This window comes from Salvelinus fontinalis, chromosome 32, assembly GCF_029448725.1.
Source record: "Salvelinus fontinalis isolate EN_2023a chromosome 32, ASM2944872v1, whole genome shotgun sequence".
Classification (NCBI taxonomy): Eukaryota; Metazoa; Chordata; class Actinopteri; order Salmoniformes; family Salmonidae; genus Salvelinus; species Salvelinus fontinalis.
The window spans coordinates 36,117,876-36,139,559 of NC_074696.1; the positions used below are offsets into that span (position 1 = coordinate 36,117,876).

The following is a 21,684-nucleotide window of genomic DNA, read 5'->3' on the forward strand; positions in this document are numbered from 1 at the left end:
CCTGCACAGGAGATGAGTGTGGATGAATGGTCTTGTGCAAATTAAACACAATATAAGATTATGAACAGAGATGTACACTCAAAATTGCCATCATTGATTTTTGAGTGGGTGTTGGGCATTGTTTTCCTAAAGTAATCAACTATATGTGGGTCTATCGGCTACAGGAGGTATGGTTTACATGATAGTTAATGAGCCAGACAGGTCTAATACATTATTGGTGTGAGAAAGGAGGATAAAGAGAGGATAAAGGAGAAGGAGTCGCTGAGGCATTGGCACCATGGCATTAAATGGGTGTTGGTTTGCTAGGTCAACAGCTTGGAATCTCGGAAAGAGAGGGGGACAAAGAACGAAAGGGAGTTTATAGTGTGTTACCGGTATGCACAAATCAAAGTGGAGGTAAAATGCTGAACATTTCAGACTGATATCATCTCATTTTTGTTGAATGTAGTAGATAACACCTTGAAACAGATCCATTGCGCATATATCTCCTGACATATCGAACAGTGGAAACGACACCATCAGACCTACCTAGACTAACTGTGAGAGTGGACTTCTCAAGGGCATTATGTTTAGTGTTAGAGCGTATTCGGCTCCTCACTCTGCAGGTTGCGAGCTGACGCCTTCTTTGCCATCGACGAAATGCCAACAGTCTTATCATTTAATGAACACTTTTGCCTAGTCATCAGATTTGCTGTTGTATTGTCCAAACAAAGCCTTTCGGCAGATGAATTGAGTTTAATCGTACAGCTACAGTATATGCTTTAATAATTGCCATTATGCAAATTGCTTACGACAGAAATACAATAGCAGACACTTTTTATCTTAGTTCACTCATCCCAAGTCAAATATACTATGCCTCTATCAAACCTCTATTTACCCTTCAGCAGGGTTGTGTTCATTGGGCACCAAACGGAAGAAAACAGACAATATAAGAAACCCTCACGTTTTCTCTTGCGTGCCTTAATGAACAAGACCCAGGACTGGACACAGACGGCTAGAGCAGGAGAGCAGGGACTAGCAGAGGTTTCTGTTCATTAACTTCCCCCTAGTCTGACCTTTTAGAAACAGGCCAGGCCTCCTGAACCTGGATACAGTTCACAGGAAGAACAGGATATGACTAGAATGGGAGCGTGTCTGACCAGAGAGTGACTGGTTTAGTTTAGCGACTGCAAACCTACACTGTATCCATTTATTGCCACAAGCAACTGAAAATACAACAAATACTATGTAATTAAAGATTTAAACACCAGAATGAGGCCTTTCAGGACCAAGCAGGATTACCAATTGTAAATGACAACTTGAGATAGAAGTCATTCCCGTAAAGCTGTGCAGTCTAGGAGTTGGGGTCATGAATTGGAAAAATCTTGACATGTATGTGATAATTCAGCTACTCTTATCTTCAACGTCTCTCTCTTTTTGTAGACTCCTACCTGTACCCAGGGTTCCAGGGGCTGGTGTCGGACAACGACACATTCAGACTAGGCCTGGACTTCCAGAGGATGCTGAGGATCAACCACATGCTCTACATCGCTGCCAGGTCAGTCAGCCAATTCACTGCCTCCGTTCTGGTCCACATGTTAACAATCACAACCAATAAAACATCACTACCAGACTGACCAAACTAGGGTCTGTTTCCCAGACACTGAAGGGTTTTTTCAATGCAGAATCTGGGAAACCAACCCTTAGTTTGCTTTTATTTATGAGACTGTGCACAGAACACCATGACACTAAATCTTAATCTTTACCCCACAGGGACCATGTTTTTGCAGTAAACCTGACCACAGCTGGTGACGACTTCGTCCCCCAGCTGGTAAGTTCCATAATCAAACACTCGATCAAACCTCACATGGCTATGCAAGATGTAATACAACATAATACAAGCAGGAACTAACATGACCATGTGGTTTATTACTGCATACTTTTGATCCATTTATTCTCTCTTCTAAACACCAAAGTACCCATCATTTATTTGCAATGTGAATGAATCTGTTTTTAGAAGTACCGTAGCCTGGCCTCTTCTGAGTTTTCTTCACTAATGGACTAGCCTGCGAACAATGGCCCTTAGCTTGGCTGCTCCCCACCCTGGAGGACCCTCGAGCATAACCCCAATATGGCAGAGGTCCAGTAGTTCTACACGGAAGCCCCTTTTCATATCAGCTTCCCAGAAACAACTTCTCCGGATGGGGTTGCGAAGTCGAGTGAAGCTCTCAGCAGGCAGATGCAAAGATTACCCAAAGGTCACAGAGAGGCCTCTGACCGGTTATGGCCACATGAACGCACTCTGCGATTGCATCAGGCTCTTTCATGTAACTCTGTGTGTGGTGGCGCTTTCTATAGAGCAGGGGTGTCAAACATGCGAGCCAAATCCAGCATTTGGGGTTCCAATCCGGTGATTTTTCATAATACTTTAAAATGACTAAAACCAAATGGAAACTGTGTATAAATGATAATGGACCTATATTCATACCGTTTCTTGACTGTGTCCAGCTCGCTAATAATCACAAAAATGAAAGCTAATGGAAAAAGGAACATTTTTAGCAAATTGACGGCGAGGAAGTACAACCAATTTTCAATTGTTGAAGACCGAATGCGGCCACCCGGGGCAAAATTAGTTCTACACCTCTGGTCTAGAGCATGGTGTGGTGTCATATTTAGTTTCCCCCCCTTTCATGTATTGCAGAAGTTGACATGGAGGTCCAAGGATGTTGCCAAGTGTACCGTGAGGGGTAGAAACAGCGTGAGTATCTTTCTCCACCATGTTCTATGTGTGTCTACGTTAAGGTCAGGAGAGAACACACTAGCTACCGCTTGGCGTTCTTCAGTGGTAGAGTCGACTCTCCCTAGCAGCATAAATGGGGGGCTCTCGATTGGCGCAGCGGTCTAAGGCACTGCATCTCAGCGTTAGAGGCGTCGCTACAGACCCTGGTTTGATTCCAGGCTGTATCACAACCGGCCTCAATTAGGAGTCCCGTAGGGCGGCGCACAATTGGCCCAGCGTCGTCCGGGTTAGGGTTTGGCCGGGGTAGGCCGACATTGTAGATACTCATTTGTTCTTAACTGACTTGCCTAGATAAATAATGGTTAAATAAAAACAATGTAAGTGCATCCTATAACATATTGGATGGTTTCAAAGGCACCATAATTCTCTTGTGAGGCCGAGTAATGCATCAGCGCTATTTTATTATGGCAGCCTGTTCTTATTCCAAATGTATTTATAGTACATGAGTTCCCAGTGAAACTGAATGAGCCTATGTGTTTTTCCAGGATGAATGCTACAACTATGTCAAAGTGCTGGTACCGCGGAACGACGAGACCCTGTTTGCTTGCGGCACTAATGCCTTCAACCCCACCTGCCGTAACTACAAGGTACGTGTGTGTGAGTTTAGGTGTTGATGTGTGCTGTTAATTTCTTTCGTCAAACCTTTAGATTCGAGAGAGGCATGATTGACGTTTGTTAATGTCACTCCAATTATAAAGCTGTGATTGCTGATTGGCGGGCATGCAGAGACAACGAGCTAGTCATTATCACAATGCCACAGTTTGGCTCTTCATTGACCTCCTCTTGAGTGCTAAGCCTTTGTGTGTTCCATCCTCTTGCATTGAGAAGGTATAATTGCTTCCGAGCAGTCGGTTTGTTCACTCATGACTCACAATTGAATAAAAGTCAAGATGACATTACACATTTGTCTGTTTTTCGCATTTAATACAATTACCATTTCAATTTGCATACATGCAATAGTGTGAAGTTATGTTGAAAAGGCAAGAAAGAGGACTTGTCATTTAACATTAGAAACTACTTAATTGGAGCTCATTGAAGGCAGAGAGGTGAAGCCAACCAGACAGATGTTGTTTTGTTTTTCCTAGTGTGTGTGTGTGTGTGTGTGTGTGTGTGTGTGTGTGTGTGTGTGTGTGTGTGTGTGTGTGTGTGTGTGTGTGTGTGTGTGTGTGTGTGTGTGTGTGTGTGTGTGTGTGTGTGTGTGTGTGTGTGTGTGTGTGTGTGTGTGTGTGTGTGTGTGTGTGTGGGGGAGCAGGGAGTCCAACTCCTGCTTAGCCACAAATAGGAGACCGTCCCAAGAGGGACTGGAGAGGCAGCCAGGTAATTTATGAGCGCCAGCAAGGGGCTAAACGTCCACAGCCGTGCTAGCAATAGCAATGGCTGTGTTAGCAATTCAGCTAATGTTGCAGTAGAGGTAAAGGAGTTAAGCGGTTCGTGCAGTGCTGGTTTCAGTCCATGCCCAGAGCCACAATGGCAACAGAGAACTAACAGTCTCCTCTCCTTCCCACAGATGACCACCCTGGAGCAGGTTGGCGAAGAGGTGGTGGGTCAGGCGCGCTGTCCCTTCGAGTCGGGCCAATCCAACCTTGGCCTCTTTGCTGGTGAGTGGCTCAATTTGTAAATGTAGAATTTGAAATGAAATGGTTTTGTCCATAGTCCATTAGCAAATAAAATGTTGTCCAAAGACTGAATGTAAGACCTTTTAGGCAGGTCTAGACGGAAGCCTGGTCTTATGGCTAAATCGATGAGTCATAAGTCGGTACCTAGCTTATAGTAAATATTAGCTTAATCAGTTGAGCATTCTTATAGCATTTTTTATGAAAATGTTTTTTTAATATATATATATAAAGCTTGTCCATATGAATTCTAGTATTTTACTATGACTTTATGTATTACTACTATACTATCGTACTTATTAATTACTATATTTTCTCTACTTACTTTATTTTTCAGGCGGTGATTTCTACTCTGCCACCATGACCGACTTCCTGGCCAGCGACGCTGTCATCTATCGTAGTCTTGGCGACGACAGCCCCGTCCTGCGGACCGTCAAGTACGACTCCAAGTGGCTCCGAGGTTGGTCACATGACTTTTGTGTCGATCAGTGTCCTGGTTGGGGATGTGTAGCTCTTTCAGCCCAGACACCCGATTCAACCAATCACTGCGTCATCAAGTCCTTAATTAGTTGGATCAGGTGTTAGTACTGGGTTGGAACAAATGCCTGAACAGCAGTGACTCCATCCCTGATACACTCCAGAAAAGTATGACTCACCATAATGACTTTAATACAATCTCGACTCTCACTTTTCCCCTCTTGTGTGTGTCTCCTTGCCTCCCCAGAGCCCCATTTCCACCATGCGATCGAGTATGGGAATTATGTCTACTTTTTCCTCAGTGAGATTGCAGTGGAGTACACCACCCTGGGAAAGGTAAGAGGGTGTCACTTATGTAAGATTGATGTATGACGGGGTAGGCAACTAGATTCAGCCAGAGGCTGATTTTTGTCGGAGCGGATGGTCGGAGGCCCGGAACATAATTCTAATAATTTTTACACTGCAAATTGACCACAACTAAGCCCAAAAAGAGATTATATTGAAAAAAAAAAATAATAATAACATATAATAATAATTCATTTCATACCTTGATTTCATACCTTGATTACGTTGAGACACAGTCACGTGTCACTTTTTTATTTGTGAGAATACTTGGGAACAAATTTCCTAAATTAATCAAAGTTTTAGCTGAATTCCTGGTGGTCTTTTTGTTCTCTTCAAAACTGAACAAAATCATAAAGAAAAAAAAGATGAAACAACTGATGTTCTATGTACTCTTATCAGATGTATCATGACTAGTTGAGATGGGTGATCGATTTATTCTGACAAGATGAAGGCACCATTATGGTTGGACATAGGATATGAGCTATAATGACAGGTCTGCAGCCTCATGTCCTGGAACCACTGAGCTATGACGAATGGGAAATAACATCCATTTGTGGTGGTTAGTCTGGAGGTTAGATAGGCGTAAGTGCATCCAGAGGGTTGCAGATTGAAATCCTATGGTGAAGCATCGAGAAGTTGAAAATGAGATGACAACCGGAGGGCAGCTGGTGACAGAATCTCCAGTACTCACTACTACCGTTGTGTCCTTGAGCAAGGCACGTATTAACCCCAGACAGCCAGCACTGTGGCTGATCCTGTGCTGCTTCAAGCCTATTAAGTCATGTTTGTTGTCTCAAGGGGTCGGGAGAAGAGCGCCAAGGATAATAAAGCACCATTCTATTATATTGTATAATTTTCTGGTTCTGCTCCAAGGTGGTGTTCTCTCGTGTGGCACGGGTGTGTAAGAACGACAACGGCGGCTCTCCTCGGGTGCTGGAGCGCTACTGGACCTCCTTCCTGAAGGCGCGGCTCAACTGCTCGGTGCCCGGCGACTCCTTCTTTTACTTCGACGTGCTGCAGTCGCTCACCAATGTGCTACAGATCAACCAGCGCCCCGCGGTGGTGGGAGTGTTTACTACGCAAGCTAACAGGTTAGCCTAGTGGCCAAGAAAGTAGTGGTGAATGACTGGGCACTATTCCATCAAAGCCAATATCCATACATTTCTTATACCCCTTTCATACACAGACAAAATTCCTACGATTTTACCTTGCCTGCTTTATTTTACCTGCTTTGTTGTACTTCTGAAAAGGGTAGGGGGTAAAAAAAACATGGACAATTTAAACCCAAATAAAGACCTAGTCATGATTGCTGCATTTTCACAGACCCTGTAACCAAAATACACCTATTAGGTATGTGTGATTAGTTCTCAGCTTTTTTGCAGGTAAATTCATTAACACTTCCATTGTTCAACACCTCCCTAATTTGAAATGCAAACAGAGGGCTGGGTTGATATGGCCTAAAAATCATATATCGATTTATTTCAAACTTGTGGGCGACTCATGATATATATCTCGATTTTGTCTAAATAAGTTTTGTTGCACAATTAAAGGTAAATACACCGCATTCAGGAATAATCTAATGAATTCAAGGCTTGTAACATTATACCTAGACTAAATATATAAGCCTTCCACAACCATATGACCCACTAATAAATTACATTATTTTATCAAAATAGTTTAACCTGCATTTTTTTGCAATAATCACTGATCTGACTTCCAAGTCTGTCTATGAAAATGCCCTTTTTGTTAAAAAATGTACCAGAACCATGCACATCCACCAATAATTACCAACGTCTTGTAACAGACATTATAGAAAATTAATACAGGTCTCATGAACAATCTCTCAAGCACAAGCCCACGTGCTAGTGAGTAACCAGTTCATCTTTATATTTGAAGTCTAGCCAACTTGCATTTGCTTGCTAACGCGGTAGAACAGTTGAACTGTTATGAACACACCCTCCTGTCCAACTGTTTGAACTGTTTACTTTGTTTAGGTATTGAAATCAAGTGGCCGACCTGGATAAGATGCTTATTTCTCAGAATGAGAGGTTCCAATTCCTTATATACATGTGTATGTTTATGCTCATTGCACATTTATAAAACACAGACTAGAAAGCTAGCGCGTGACATTCTGTCTCTAAAATGCTGCTAGCTGTGCGTGGTACCGCAATGCCGCGCACGTTAGAAACTGATTATACCTCTTCCCCAATCAAGTTCATTGATACCCTCGTTTTAGTAGGGTCTTATCTTTTTTACATTTTGGGAGTTAAAAAAAGGGTATCGCTAGAAAGTTAACGTTCTTGTCTATTACAGTAAAATAATGTTTGTACGCGTTTCGGTGTCCATATGACCGATTCTGTTGGACCAAACCTCAAATGGAAATGGCAAGTTTTTAAACTGCTTGCTGTCAGAGAGGAAGAAGTTATCTTTCGTCTTTTGTTGTTGTGAGCGGCAGGGGGAGGGGCTTGGCGTCTATGTGCGAGTGGGAAGTTGCACTGTGCGCATAGCACGTAAGGAGCGAAGGAGGCGAGACCAAAGACAGAACGCTAGTAAAAAATAAACTAAAAACCTAGAGGCATCTGGAACGTCGCGCTAAAACATACATTTAAATGAAATCAATATACAGTATAACCCATCCCTACCCTAATGTTTTAACTACATCCCCCACCCCTCCTAATTTGCCAGTTACCCACTGATATGTATGAAAGGGGTCATATAAACATTTCCTTATACAGTTTTACTGGTAATATACCACATCTTCTGTCTGTAATGGGTATTACACTGCAAGAATATGCAACATCACTAAAACTAGAAAAACTGGATATTCACTCACACACTGCACAGGAACATTTTAGTTTTACCCCAAACTTCTTGATATTGATTTGGAATTATACACAGAGCTCTACACTCACCAGATAGAAATCGGATAAAAAAATGTTTGCCTTGTTTGACCAGCCAACCATATTTCAACAAACCTTTTCAGTAACTCAATCCCACAAGGCTCTTTTTTGAACACGCTCTTTGCGTCTGTCTCCCTCGTCAGTATCCCTGGCTCAGCAGTGTGTGCCTTCTACATGGATGACATAGAGAAGGCCTTTAATGGGAAGTTTAAGGAGCAGAAAACCAGTGACTCAGCCTGGACCCCAGTACCAGAGGAACAAGTGCCCAAGCCTAGGTATGAGACTGCCTTCTAAAGGGGGGAAACACTAGCCTACATATGACAACAACCATATGAGTTGGCCATACAGCACCAACAGATCTGGGACCAGCTAGGCTAGCACAGTACATACCCTGTTTTGTTTGAGTAAGAGTTGCCAAATGTAATTTCTCAAATCTCTATTTTCTACTTCAGACCTGGTTCCTGTGCCGGTGACGGCCCGGCCTCTGCCTACAAGTCGTCCACCACCTTCCCCGACGACACGCTGACCTTCATCAAGTCTTACCCTCTGATGGACGAGGCGGTGCCCTCCGTCAACGACCGGCCCTGCTTCACCCGCACCACCAGCAGGTACTGTAGAGCAATACAATATAACTATTTATCTTCGTGTGGACAAACGGCACCATAGACAAATATACAATAATGCAATATAATATACAATGTTATACAAATCTGACATATCAGCAGTATGAAAAATGACAGCAAAGTTTTTGTGCAACCATGTACAGTAAGTCAAATGACTCAATGAATGACACTTTACTCAAACCAGGCAACTGGAGTCCTCGCTCAGAAGCTAAACTCAGAAATGCCTCAGCCTAGCTACTGCTTCTCTGTTTGACCGGAGACTGTGGCTTCATCCACAAAGCTTGACATTTACTGGCGGTGCAGAGGTGATATGAGGTGTTTGAGTCTGCCTGCCGTACCCCCTGGGTGCCCGGCCTGCTGCTTCTCACCACAGGAAGCTGATGTGATACTCTGGTAAATGACAACAGAAGCCAGGGGGGCACAGGGAACATGTTATTTCACACTGCTCGAAACATCCTGAGACGAAACCTCCTAGTGAAGTATCCCGAAGTCCTAGTGAAGTCATGGAAATATTGGCGATAAAATGGGGTTTAAATCATAGGATGTTCTCATCGAGTGTGTTGCATTCATGAACCCGAGGAAATAACATTTTATAGCGTAGTGGTTATTATTAAACTGAAAATTACATGCAGGGGTTATGATTCAGTCTTCAGCAGCCAGTTGAGATGACTGGCGTTAGATATGCATGTGTAAACACACAAAGATGAGAACATGTACATTCTGGAGACAATCATGGTTCATTTACAAAACCTTACTTGACAGCTGCTATGCTGCTAGGGAACCAACACAAGCCATTCGGGAAGTGCCAAATCTCACCCAGAAAGTAGCCTGAAGCAGAAGTGAATTTTCAGAGCAGCTGCACCCTAGCTCTTCTGTTTTCCCCATTTGAGTGGACTCTCCACTCCATATTTTGGTGCACAGAAAATTACAAAATCACACTGGTTAAAATCAGGAAAAGCACAAAAGGCTGAGCAAAAAAAAATATTTAAGGGTTGAAAAATTCTTCATTTATAACCCTATGTTGACCTGTCTCTCAATGCCAGGCATGGCGGTTCACTTGTTCTGAATGACTGACCCATTATGGCTGACGAGTTACCAGTTCCGGATGTACAATCAGCACTAACTGTGTTTTTCACTTCTCCAGGTACAAGCTGACTCAGATTGCGGTGGACACCTCTGCCGGGCCGTCTAAAGACCGCACTGTGGTCTTCCTGGGCTCGGAGGATGGCAGGGTCCTGAAGGTGTTGTCCAGCACTCATTCTAACGCTTCCTTTGGCTCCCAGCTCCTGGAGGACATAGATGTGTATAACCCCTCAATGTGAGCACAAAACCTCTATAAGTCAGTCTATAACCCCGCTTAAGTAAGTGTGTAACCACTTTTGAACAGGTCATAATAAAAGCAAAAGTTGGTTATGGCATGAAAACCTGACTGCTGTATAAGCATCCCATTGTGACAGTACTGTAATATCAGACTGGAAAATCTCCAAATTAATGTCTATACCTGCTTTAAAGCCGTAACCTACATTATAATGCTATTACTTCCACCAAATGGTCCAAATCTTTACTATGGTAGTTCTCAAGCAGAGTAATTTTATTTTCCACACTATATTAGGGGTTCAAATGGTATATCAACTTCCTAAATGAACATTTCTTACAGAGATAGGCTTTAAATGGGGCTCCCATTTCTATCTGTGACTGATTCATTGTACTGTGTTTCACATGTCTATGGTCTAACTCTAATCCGTTTGTATGGTTGTGCTTTAAGTGTTCTCACGTGTCATGTGACCATGTTTTCCCACAGGTGTAACATTCAGGCGCAGGAGGACCGGAGGATTCTGGGAATGGAGCTGGATAAGGACCATCATGCCTTGTTCGTGGCCTTCACCAGCTGTGTCATCAGAGTACCACTCAGCCGCTGCACTGAGCATGGCGCCTGTAAAAAGTGAGTTACAACAAGGTCGGAAACGATTGTGTGAAAATACACATGGGAGGATATACAGTATTGTTAGGGCCGAGTTTTCCCTGACTACGTGACCTAGAAAAAATGGGGCCTGGCATTTTTTTGTGCTTTTGCACTGCTCAAAATTGTTTACTCTAATGTGTTATAACAAATACTTAGTCTCTGTATACCAAGCTCTTTAAATGTCAAATTGTGGTCAAGTGATTTCAGTATCAACAAATATTTATATTTGTTCTAGTACTACTATTTGTCAGATAATTGAGCAAGAGAGAACAGGGAAGCCATGAGGAAATTACCAAATTGTCCAAATGTATTTGGCACAGCTTCTAAAAGAGCCTGTTTGAATATTTTGGCAAACAACCAAAACATTAAAAATGGGCGCTTAATTGCCCCTGGAATCAATATTTTAACAGCCCGTAAATGTTGGAAATGTTTCAGGATATCATTAGCACAGAATACCACATCAAGAATATCATTATAGTTGACTGATCCTGCCATTGGAATTTATCAACATTCAAACAACAACAAAAAAACTCACTGCCTCCTTCATAGTCGGACACACACTCGCATGGGCATGCATACAAACACAGTCTGGGTCAGCCCACAATACCTTTTGAGAGGCCGGGTGCATAAACTCCTACTAGTGGGACGTGAGGGAGGCAGGGTTTCATGAAAACATAGAGCACTGATTGACAAGTGAGAAATCCAAAGAAGACAACCCCCTCTCTTCCTCCTTCCCTAGGCGAGTGTATGACTGTCCCCCCCCTCCCCTCCCCTATTCCCCTCGGAGCACCCCCCCCCCCCCAGTCCCCGTGGTCCTGGCTGTCAGCGTGTCTCCACGGCTGGGGGAGAGAGACTGAGGGGCACCTGTCACTAAGATAACTGGCTTCACTCCTCCAGGCTGCCCGTCATGACACACACAGAAATATTTAGAAACAGATGCACACACCTGTCCTTTATGAGGTCTTTCACAGGCATACTTGTCATCTTGGAGAATGAGCTAAAACACTGTCAGACACATTCACCTCTCTGTGTTCACACGCAGGCCAGTTTCGCTCTGCAGACACCAGATGGGGAATAGCCCTAACAGACCGCGCTCCACTAGACCGCAGCAGTGTCCTTGCCTCAAGTGTGTGTGTGTGTGGCGTGTCACTTTGTCAACGTAGACACAGTCGGGCGCCCATTGCCTCCACGCCAAGGAGCAATATGATACAGGGATTTAACCGTCTCTTGCCTCGTCATTTTCTAGGAGTTGTCTGTCCTCCCGCGACCCATACTGCATCTGGCTCCGGACCGGGAGCTGTGCCAACATGGTGCCAGGGTTCAAGTAAGTGTCACTTTCCTTCCTGTTGCGCTGAAAGGCATCAATCTGAAAGGTAATAAAGGTTTGAGAGCGTGATCGTATATCTGCCATCAGTATTGGCCCCCATAAAAGCAGAGGAGCGTAGAGAATGTAAGATATAAGGGAAATAAATCTCGAAACTCTTTGAAAGTCATATTAAGGAAGAATGTATTGAGTAAGTGACATCATTGTACTGCAGATGAGGACCACTCTTCAAAGATGACTTTTCCCGCTAGTCAGTTTCTTTACACCAGCAAATTATACACTTTGGAACTCTGTTTGTGCAGTTAATGCTAATATGCATCCATTTGTTTCTTTATATCTGCTGGCTTTGGGCCAGTTTCCACTTTTGTAATGCACTTTAAGTAAAAGGAACAATCAACCACTTGAGCCACAATGGCTTGAGTCCATTGATTTATTTATGAGCTGAAAGATACTGCAATCTCTCAGGAATAAAAAATGTTGTCACCCCAGACCTCCTGAAAATGAAAATAGTCTCTTCAATTCTCTGGAACAAAGGAAATGACTGAACAACTGATTGGTTGCCATCGATCAGTTCTCATGACCTGAAGATGGGTCATTTGACACTGACTCATGATCATTGCTCTCCAGTGCTATGGAAAAGGTTGCTGTGTAAGAGCTTACTGGGATTCACTTGGCCACGCCACCAGTTCACTTTGTTCCACAACCCCACCCATTCCCTAGCATTGATTAATTATCCTGCTCGTGGTTTCTGTCCCGGCCTAGTGCCATTACACCCGATTCAACTAATCAAACAAATTGTCAACACCTTGATTAGCTGAATCCGGTGTTTCATTGCAGAGTCGGGGACAAAAACCAGCAGTACTGCGGCTCTGCACGTGTAGGGCTAGCACCCCCCCCCCCCCCCCCCCCCCCTTTTGGGGAAGTGGTGCTAAAGAACAAGGTTGTGGCTCACACCTACTCTCACACCTCTCTTTTGGCAAGCTGCCAAAGTGGGTCCCCATCTCTCTCCTCCCTCTCCTGTCTCCTCTCCTACTCATTTGCCCGTCGTTCTTTCGCTGATATGTGACATCTCCCTAAATCTCCCAGAGTGTCGAGGGGGAAAAAAGCGAAGGTCTTAGATTTGTGGAACCAAGGAGAATAGCGGAAAGCAGTCTGTCTGTTTTAACTGCTGCGGAATTGAGTTTCCATCCTGTGACTTTCGACATGGCGCTTCCAGGGTTGGCGGTTTATCGAAATTTGTCATGCTGTGTCCGCAGTAGAAGGCCTTGATTAAATCTTTTAGATGCTGAAAAAAGTCATTTTGCAGTTTAAATGTCAAAGTTGTCGATATGGAACCAATGGCACACACGGTAATCTATATAGTTATGGGATTTTGGGGGACATTTCTAATCCCAGCAGCACAGGAATTGGTGGTTTAAGACGGGGATTCATGAACTTTGAGAGACTATTGCAAGTTCCATAAAGTTCCACCTCCAAAAGTATAAATCTCAGTGAAATATCTCTGTTTTGGTTAGAGAGTTAGAGTTCAGTGGACGAGGAAGAATGTTCTGGAAACACCTTATCCAGAACACTGTGGTTCAGCCACCTTCCGAAGATGAGCAGCAGATGGGCCTTGTTGTTGTGGCAGCGAGTCAGTGGTTTCCCTGGAGATGAACGGGTTGATCCAGACCAGAGGTGAATGCGACAGACGTTTTGGCAGACCGGGCCATCTTGGCAAAATGCTCTAAAGAGCTCCCAAGTGAGGCGACCGGTGAAAAACAAAATGGAGCTGAAGTGCTTTGCCAGTCCCGAAGCAACTCTGCAACCTGGCCCACCACTGTTTAAAATATGATGTTTGTCTTCTTAAACTCAAACCTCTAATTAGGCCTTCTCCTAAACTGAATCCTCCTTATTTGGATGTGAGTGGGTGACTATTTTCTTATGATTTTTAATTAGCAAGCATTTGTATAAACTTACTTATATCAGTCTCACTGCCTGTATGCATCTCTGGTAGGTTGTTTTTTTTTTGTCAGTGAGACTATTTCTGAGCATTTTCATAGTTTCATATGTATGTCTCCTAGTTCTTTCCCCTCATTCATTGCTAGTAAATAGAAGAGCGTTAAAGTTTCTCAGTGAGGGAAATGAATAGCACTCACGCATCCCACACTTTAGAAAATGGATACACGGAGAGTGAGTGAATGAGAGAGGAGAGAAAAAGCGAAAATAAACAAATGTACACAAAGCAAGGACGCCGCAGCACAGAGACGGAAAGGGCTGAAGGGTGAATGAGAATGAGCTCCCGTTGGTGTCAGAAGTGGGATCCAATTTAATCATATTCATTCCCCTTCCCTTAATGGACACTTGTGTGCCGCCTTCAAACCCCACATTCCATTAGCTTCCAGCCACTCTAAATGTATCTGGTTGTGTATGGACCTTTCTCTCATTCACAGGCGTTCTGAATCTAAATCTATCGATGGCTGTCTGTGCAAGTGGCATGCACTGATTGAAAAGTCCTAATGAGAATGAATACTGAAACCCCCCTTTTCTCAGTCAGGTAGGAGGGGAGAGTGGCCCTAAATACAGCCCCCAATAGTTAAACCTGCACTCGTGTGTTTCACATCCCTCAAAAGTGTTCTGGAATATAGTAGTCCCTTGTAGCTCAGTTGGTAGAGCATGGCGCTTGCAAAGCCAGGGTTGTGGGTTCGATTTCCCACGGGGGACTAGTATGAAAATGTACGCTCTGGATAAGAGTGTCTGCTAAATAGCGTAAATGTAAAATTAATATGCACAAGCAAAACACTAGGTCTGGCTCCATATTTTGTTTGAATAGGGTCTGGATAATGACCTTGGCTTTAGTCCTTGCTACCTTTTTCTCCTAACTGATGCAGGCTATCCTGGCCACTTCTGTTCCCCCTGTCACCTGATAGGAAGATTATCATCTGACCTTTTATCAGTCGTGACGCTGGTTTCTAATTGGACAGCGTACAAGGGGAGAACAGACCAACTTTGTTAGGGTGCCAGCAAAATTGATGTTCTCTCCATTCGTGGCATTTTCCTGATTAGACCACCTTGTCTATGGATGGTATGCATATGCATGTGCAGGATGTGTCTCTCAGGTTGTGAATGTACTGGCTAAGAAAAATCTTCTCTCATCGATGACTGGCAGGTTGGGCAAGTTCTGTATTCGGATGGTGGTAAATGGGCTTTGAGCTGTAGGTGAATGAGGCTAGCTTTTTCAAACAGAAATGTGCATCCTGTAGCACAAACTCCAGCAAGTTCTGGGACACTGTAAAGTCCATGGAAAATAAGAGCACCTCCTCCCAGCTGCCCACTGCACTGAGGCTAGGAAACACTGTCACCACCGATAAATCTACAATAATCGAGAATTTCAATAAGCATTTTTCTACGGCTGGCCATGCTTCCCACCTGGCTACCCCTACCCCAGTCAACAGCTCTGCACCCCCCACAGCAACTTGCCTAAACCTTCCCCATTTCTCCTTCAACCAAATCCAGAAAGCTGATGTTCTGAAAGAGCTACAAAATCTGGACCCCTACAAATCAGCCGGGCTAGACAATCTGGACCCTCTCTTTATAAAATTATTATCGCTTGCTTCTGAAGCTAAGCAGGGTTGGTCCTGGTCAGTCCCTGGATGGGAGACCAGATGCTGCTGGAAGTGGTATTGGAGGGCCATTGGAGGGCCAGTAGGAGGCACTCTTTCCTCTGGTCTAATAAAATATCCCAATGCCCCAGGGCAGTGATTGGGGACACTGCACTGTGTGTAGGGTGCCGTCTTTCGGATGGGACGTTAAACGGGTGTCCTGACTCTCTGAGGTCATTAAAGATCCCATGGCACTTATCGTAAGAGTAGGGGTGTTAACCCCGGTGTCCTGGCTAAATTCCCAATCTGGCCCTCAAACCATCACGGTCACCTAATAATCCCCAATTTACAATTGGCTCATGCATCCCCCTCCTCTCCCCTGTAACTATTCCCCAGGTCGTTGCTGCAAATGAGAACGTGTTCTCAGTCAACTTACCTGGTAAAATAACGGTAAAATAAAAATAAATTAAAAAATAAAATAATTATCCGCCACAATTGTTGCAACCCCTATTACTAGCCTGTTCAACCTCTTTCAAATCGTCTTAGATCCCTAAAGATTGGAAAGCTGCCGCGGTCATCCCCCTCTTCAAACGGGGTGACACTCTAGGCCCAAACTGTTACAGACCTATATCTATCCTGCCCTGCCTTTCTAAAATCTTCGAAAGCCAAGTTAACAAACAGATGACTGACTATTTCGAATTCCACCGTACCTTCTCCGCTATGCAATCTTGTTTCCGAGCTGGTCATGGGTGCATCTCAGCCACGCTCAAGGTCCTAAATTATATCATAACCGCCATCGATAAAAGACAATACTGTGCAGCCGTATTCATCGACCTGGCCAAGGCTTTCGACTCTGTCAATCACCGCATTCTTAGCGGCAGACTCAACAGCCTTGGTTTCTCAAATGACTGCCTCGCCTGGTTCACCAACTACGTCTTAGACAGAGTTCAGTGTGTCAAATCAGAGGGCCTGGACCTCTGGCAGTCTCTATGGGGGTGCCACAGAGTTCAATTCTCGGGCCAACTCTTTTCTCTGTATACATCAATGATGTCGCTCTTGCTGCTGGTGATTCTCTGATCCACCTCTACACAGACGACACCATTCTGTGTACTTCTGGCCCATCTTTGGACACTGTGTTAACAAACCTCCAGACGAGCTTCAATGCCATACAACACTCCTTCCGTGGCCTCCAACTGCTCTTAAATGCAAGTAAAACTAAATGCATGCTCTTCAACCGATCGCTGCCCGCACCCGCCCGCCTGTCCAGCATCACTACTCTGGACGGTTCTGACTTAGAATATTTGGACAACCACAAATACCTAGATGTCTGTTTAGACTGTAAACTCTCCTTCCAGACTCACATTAAGCATCTCCAATCCAAAATTAAATCTAGAATCGGCTTCCTTTTTCACAACAAAGCATCCTTCACTCATGCTGCCAAACATACCCTCGTAAAACTGACTATCCTACCTATCCTTGACTTCGGTGATGTCATTTACAAAATAGCCTCCAACACTCTACTCAGCAAATTGGATGTAGTCTATCACAGTGCCATCCGGTTTGTCACCAAAGCCCCATATACTACCCACCACTTACGACCTGTATGCTCTCGTTGGCTGGCCCTCGCTTTATATTCACTGCCAAACCAACTGGCTCCAGGTTATCTATAAGTCTTTGCTAGGTAAAGCCCCGCCTTATCTCAGCTCACTGGTCACCATAGCAGCACCCACATGTAGCACGCGCTACAGCAGGTATATTTCACTGGTCACCTCCGGGGCCAACTACTCCTTTGGCCGCCTTTCCTTACAGTTCTCTGATGCCAATGACTGGAACGAATTGCAAAAATCACTTAAGCTGGGGACTTACAGTTGAAGTCGGTAGTTTACATACACTTAGGTTTGAGTCATTAAAACTTGTTTTTCAACCACTCCACAAATTTCTTGTTAACAAACTATAGTTTTGGCAAGTCTGTTAGGACATCTACTTTGTGCATGGCACAAGTAATTTTTCCAACAATTGTTTACAGACAGATTATTTCACTTATAAATCACTGTATCACAATTCCAGTGGGTCAGAAGTTTACATACACTAAGTTGACTGTGCCTTTAAACAACTTGGAAAATTCCAGAAAATTATGTCATGGCTTTAGAAGCTTCTGATAGGCTAATTGACATCCTTTGAGTCAATTGGAGGTGTACCTGTGGATGTATTTCAAAGCCTACCTTCAAACTCAGTGCCTCTTTGCTTGACATTATGGGGAAATCAAAAGAAATCAGCCAAGACCTCAGGAAAAACAATTGCAGACCTCCACAAGTCTGGTTCATCCTTGGGAGCAAACACATGAAGGTACCACGTTCATCTGTACAACCAATAGTACACATGTATAAACACCATGGTACCACGCAGCCGTCATACCGCTCAGGAAGGAGACGCGTTCTGTCTCCTAGAGATGAGCGTACTTTGATGCAAAAAGTGCAAATCAATCCCAGAACAACAGCAAAGGACCTTGTGAAGATGCTGGAGGAAACAGGTACAAAAGTGTCTATATCCACAGTAAAACGAGTCCTATATCGACCTAACCTGAAAGGCCGCTCAGCAAGGAAGAAGCCACTACTCCAAAACCGCCGTAAAAAAGCCAGACTACGGTTTGCAACTGCACATGGGGACAAAGATCATACGTTTTGGAGAAATGTCCTCAGGTCTGATGAAACAAAAATAGAACTGTTTGGCCATAATGACCATCGTTATGTTTGTAGGAAAAATGTGGAGGCTTGCAAGCCGAAGAACACCATCCCAACCATGAAGCACAGGGGTGGCAGCATCATGTTGTGGGGGTGCTTTGCTGCAGGAGGGACTGGTGCACTTCACAAAATAGATGGCATCATGAGGCAGGAAAATTATGCGGATATATTGAAGCAACATCTCAAGACATCAGTCAGAAGGTTAAAGCTTTGTCGCAAATGGGTCTTCCAAATGGACAATGACCCCAAGCATACTTCCAAAGTTGTGGCAAAATGGCTTAAAGACAACAAAGTCAAGGTATTGGACTGGCCATCACAAAGCCCTGACCTCAATCCTATAGAAAATTTGTGGGCAGAACTGAAAAAACTTGTGCGAGCAAGGAGGTCTACAAACCAGACTCAGTTACACCAGCTCTGTCAGGAGGAATGGGCCAAAATTCACCCAACTTATTGTGGGAAGCTTGTGGAAGGCTACCCAAAACGTTTGACCCAAGTTAAACAATTTCTAGGCAATGCTACCAAATACTGTAGCGTAATACTGTAGCGAGTGTATGTAAACTTCTGACCCACTGGGAATGTGATGAAATAAATAAAAGCTGAAATAAATCATTCTCTATTATTCTGACATTTCACATTCTTAAAATAAAGTGGTGATCCTAACTGACCTAAGACAGGGAATTTTTACTTGGATTAAATGTCAGGAATTGTGAAAAACTGAGTTTAAATGTATTTGGCTTAGGTGTATATAAACTTCCAACTTCAACTGTATATCTCCCTCACTAACTTTATGCATCAGCTGTCAGAGCAGCTTACTGATCATTGCAGCTGTACATAGCCCATCTGTAAATAGCCCACCCAACTACCTCATCCCCATGTTATTTTTTTTCTTCTATTTTGCACCCCAGTATCTCTACTTGCACATTCATCTTCTGCACATCTATCACTCCAGTGTTTAATTGCTGAATTGTAATTATTTCGTCACTATGGCCTGTTTATTGCCTCCTTAATCTTACTACATTTGCACACTCTGTATATAGACTTTTATATTGTGTTATTGACTGTACTTTTGTTTATCCCATGTGTAACTCTGTGTTTGTGTCGCACTGTTTTTCTCAATCTTGGCCAGGTCGCAGTTGTAATTGAGAACTTGTTCTCAATTGGCCTACCTGGTTAAATAAAGGTGAAATAAAAAATGACACAAGTCCCAATTACAGTTGGGTAGGTGGCTGCTTGTGGCAGCAAATAGGAAAACAGGTGATGAACCTTTCTTTTTTACTCTTTATATTTTGCTCTCTCCAGGGCTGGCTTTGAGCAGGACATCGAGGGAGACCACTCACTGTACCCTGAGAACTGCCATGGTGAGCGATCATCAACTTGCCCATACAGTAGCAACAGGCCAATCATCTAAATATAAGCCCTGTAAAAAGAGACTATATTCCTTCATGGAAGTACAGTGCATTCAGAAAGAATTTAGACCCCTTCCCTTTTTCCACATTTTGTTACGTTACAGCCTTATTCTAAAAATAAATAAAAAATGTTTAAGTCCTCATCAATCTACACACAATACCCCATAATGAATTTTTTTTGTTGAAATTTCTGCACTTTTTTTTTTTTTTTTTTTAAACATATGATTGATTTGGAAAGGCAGACACCTGTCTATATAAGGTCCACAGTGCATGTCAGAGCAAAAACCAAGCCATGAGGTTGAAGGGTTTGTCCGTAGAGCTCAGCGACGGGATTGTGTTGGCACAGATCTGTGAAGAAAAATGTATGCAGCTTTGAAGGTCCCCAAGAACACAGTGGCCTTTGGAACCACCAAGACTCTTCCTAGAGCTGGCCTCCCGGCCAAACTGTGTAATCGGGGGAGAAGGGCCATGGTCAGATAAGTGACGAAGAACCCGATGGGCACTCTGACAGAGCTCCGTAGTTCCTCTGTGGAGATAGGAGAACCTTCCAGAAGGACAAACATCTCTCCAGCACTCTCAATCAGGCCTTTATGGTAAAGTTGCCAGACAGAAGCCACTCCTCAGTAAAAGGCACATGACAGCCCGCTTGGAGTTTGCCAAAAATACTCTCACTCCATGAGAAACAAGATTGTCTGGTCTGATGAAACCAAGATTGAACTCTTTGGCCTGAATGCCAAGCGTTACGTCTGGAGGAAACCTGGCACCATCCCTACGGTGAAGCATGGTGGTGGCAGCATCATGCTTTGGGGATGTTTTTCAGCTTCAGGGATGTTTTTCAGCTTTTCGGCTGGGAGATTAGTCAGAATCGAGGGAAAGATGAACAGAGCAAAGTACCAAGAGATCCTTGATGAAAGCTCAGCCAAGACAATGTAGGAGTGGCTTCGGGACGAGTCTCTGAATGTTCTTGAGTGGCCCAGCCAGAGCCCGGACTTGAACCCGATCGAACATCTCTGGGGAGAACTGCAAAAACGTCTAAAAACTTGTTTTTGCTTTGTCATTATGGGGTATTGTGTAGGGATTGAGGGGGATTTTTTTTTAAAAATCCATTTAAGAATAAGGCTGTAACATAACAAAATGTGGAAAAAGTCAAGGGCTCTAAATACTTATCGAAGGCACTGTACATGGAAGAATGGATTTCACAGGCTTCCATGGTGTAATACCAAATACCTTCTCCCCTTTTGTTTGCTCTGTTATGGATTTAATTGATGTAACAATGTTTCATTTGCTACCTGTCAATCTGCCAGCTAACATTGAAGTAGTATGTTCTTAAGGTACACACGAAAGTTATATCAACAATTTTACTACACTACAAGAATATGAGGAGAAAAGTATTGTTGGGGAGAAAACAGCACATCTAAAAAGTATTTTATGACACTTGAATCCACAACTGGGTCACAGTTTGGAAATATCCAGAGCAGTCCAAGCTACTTGCATGTCACGCGACCGTAAAAACCCATTTGTTTTCTTATGTCTTTGTGAGCGGTATTGTAATTCACTCCGTCTTTTGTTTTCGGTAGTAATGCTGTGTTTTGCTCCCATCAGCAGATGTTCTGGCGACCAAGCGAAACCAGAACTCCGCGGCAGACTCAGCCTACGGTCAGTTTCCATTTTTCCCCCAGTCTCTCTCCCTCCTTTCTCCCTTTGTTGGGTTCCACATTGTTTTATTGCAGTATGACTGAGCATAAACACTTTTAATTAAGTTACATGCAATGAATTTGCATTATCTATTGGCAATTTGTAGTTTCACATAAGGTTTCACACTAGACAACTTGAAAATGAAAGAATAGACAAATCTTTTTGGTGTCTGTTAAACCTTTTGACTTGGAGACCATACATACCATTATAGGTTTTGGGTTACTTGTAATTCAAAGTATT

At 43.6% G+C, this 21,684-nt stretch overlaps 1 protein-coding gene across 3 annotated transcripts in view; it reads left to right on the forward strand.

Moving 5' to 3' along the window:
• Positions 1–21,684, forward strand: part of LOC129831192 (semaphorin-6D-like) — a 126,883-nt gene that overhangs the window by 94,342 nt on the left and 10,857 nt on the right. For 2 of the 3 annotated variants that reach the window (XM_055894302.1, XM_055894301.1), the window contains 15 exons: positions 1,423–1,537; positions 1,753–1,810; positions 2,681–2,737; positions 3,265–3,366; positions 4,287–4,377; positions 4,730–4,852; positions 5,117–5,205; positions 6,088–6,305; positions 8,258–8,389; positions 8,567–8,722; positions 9,882–10,055; positions 10,539–10,679; positions 11,947–12,024; positions 19,643–19,701; positions 21,352–21,405. In XM_055894302.1, the coding sequence (XP_055750277.1) occupies positions 1,423–1,537; positions 1,753–1,810; positions 2,681–2,737; positions 3,265–3,366; positions 4,287–4,377; positions 4,730–4,852; positions 5,117–5,205; positions 6,088–6,305; positions 8,258–8,389; positions 8,567–8,722; positions 9,882–10,055; positions 10,539–10,679; positions 11,947–12,024; positions 19,643–19,701; positions 21,352–21,405 (1,647 nt within the window). The remainder of the gene's footprint in view (positions 1–1,422; positions 1,538–1,752; positions 1,811–2,680; positions 2,738–3,264; positions 3,367–4,286; positions 4,378–4,729; positions 4,853–5,116; positions 5,206–6,087; positions 6,306–8,257; positions 8,390–8,566; positions 8,723–9,881; positions 10,056–10,538; positions 10,680–11,946; positions 12,025–19,642; positions 19,702–21,351; positions 21,406–21,684) is intronic. The other variant, XM_055894303.1, reaches the window with a different exon arrangement.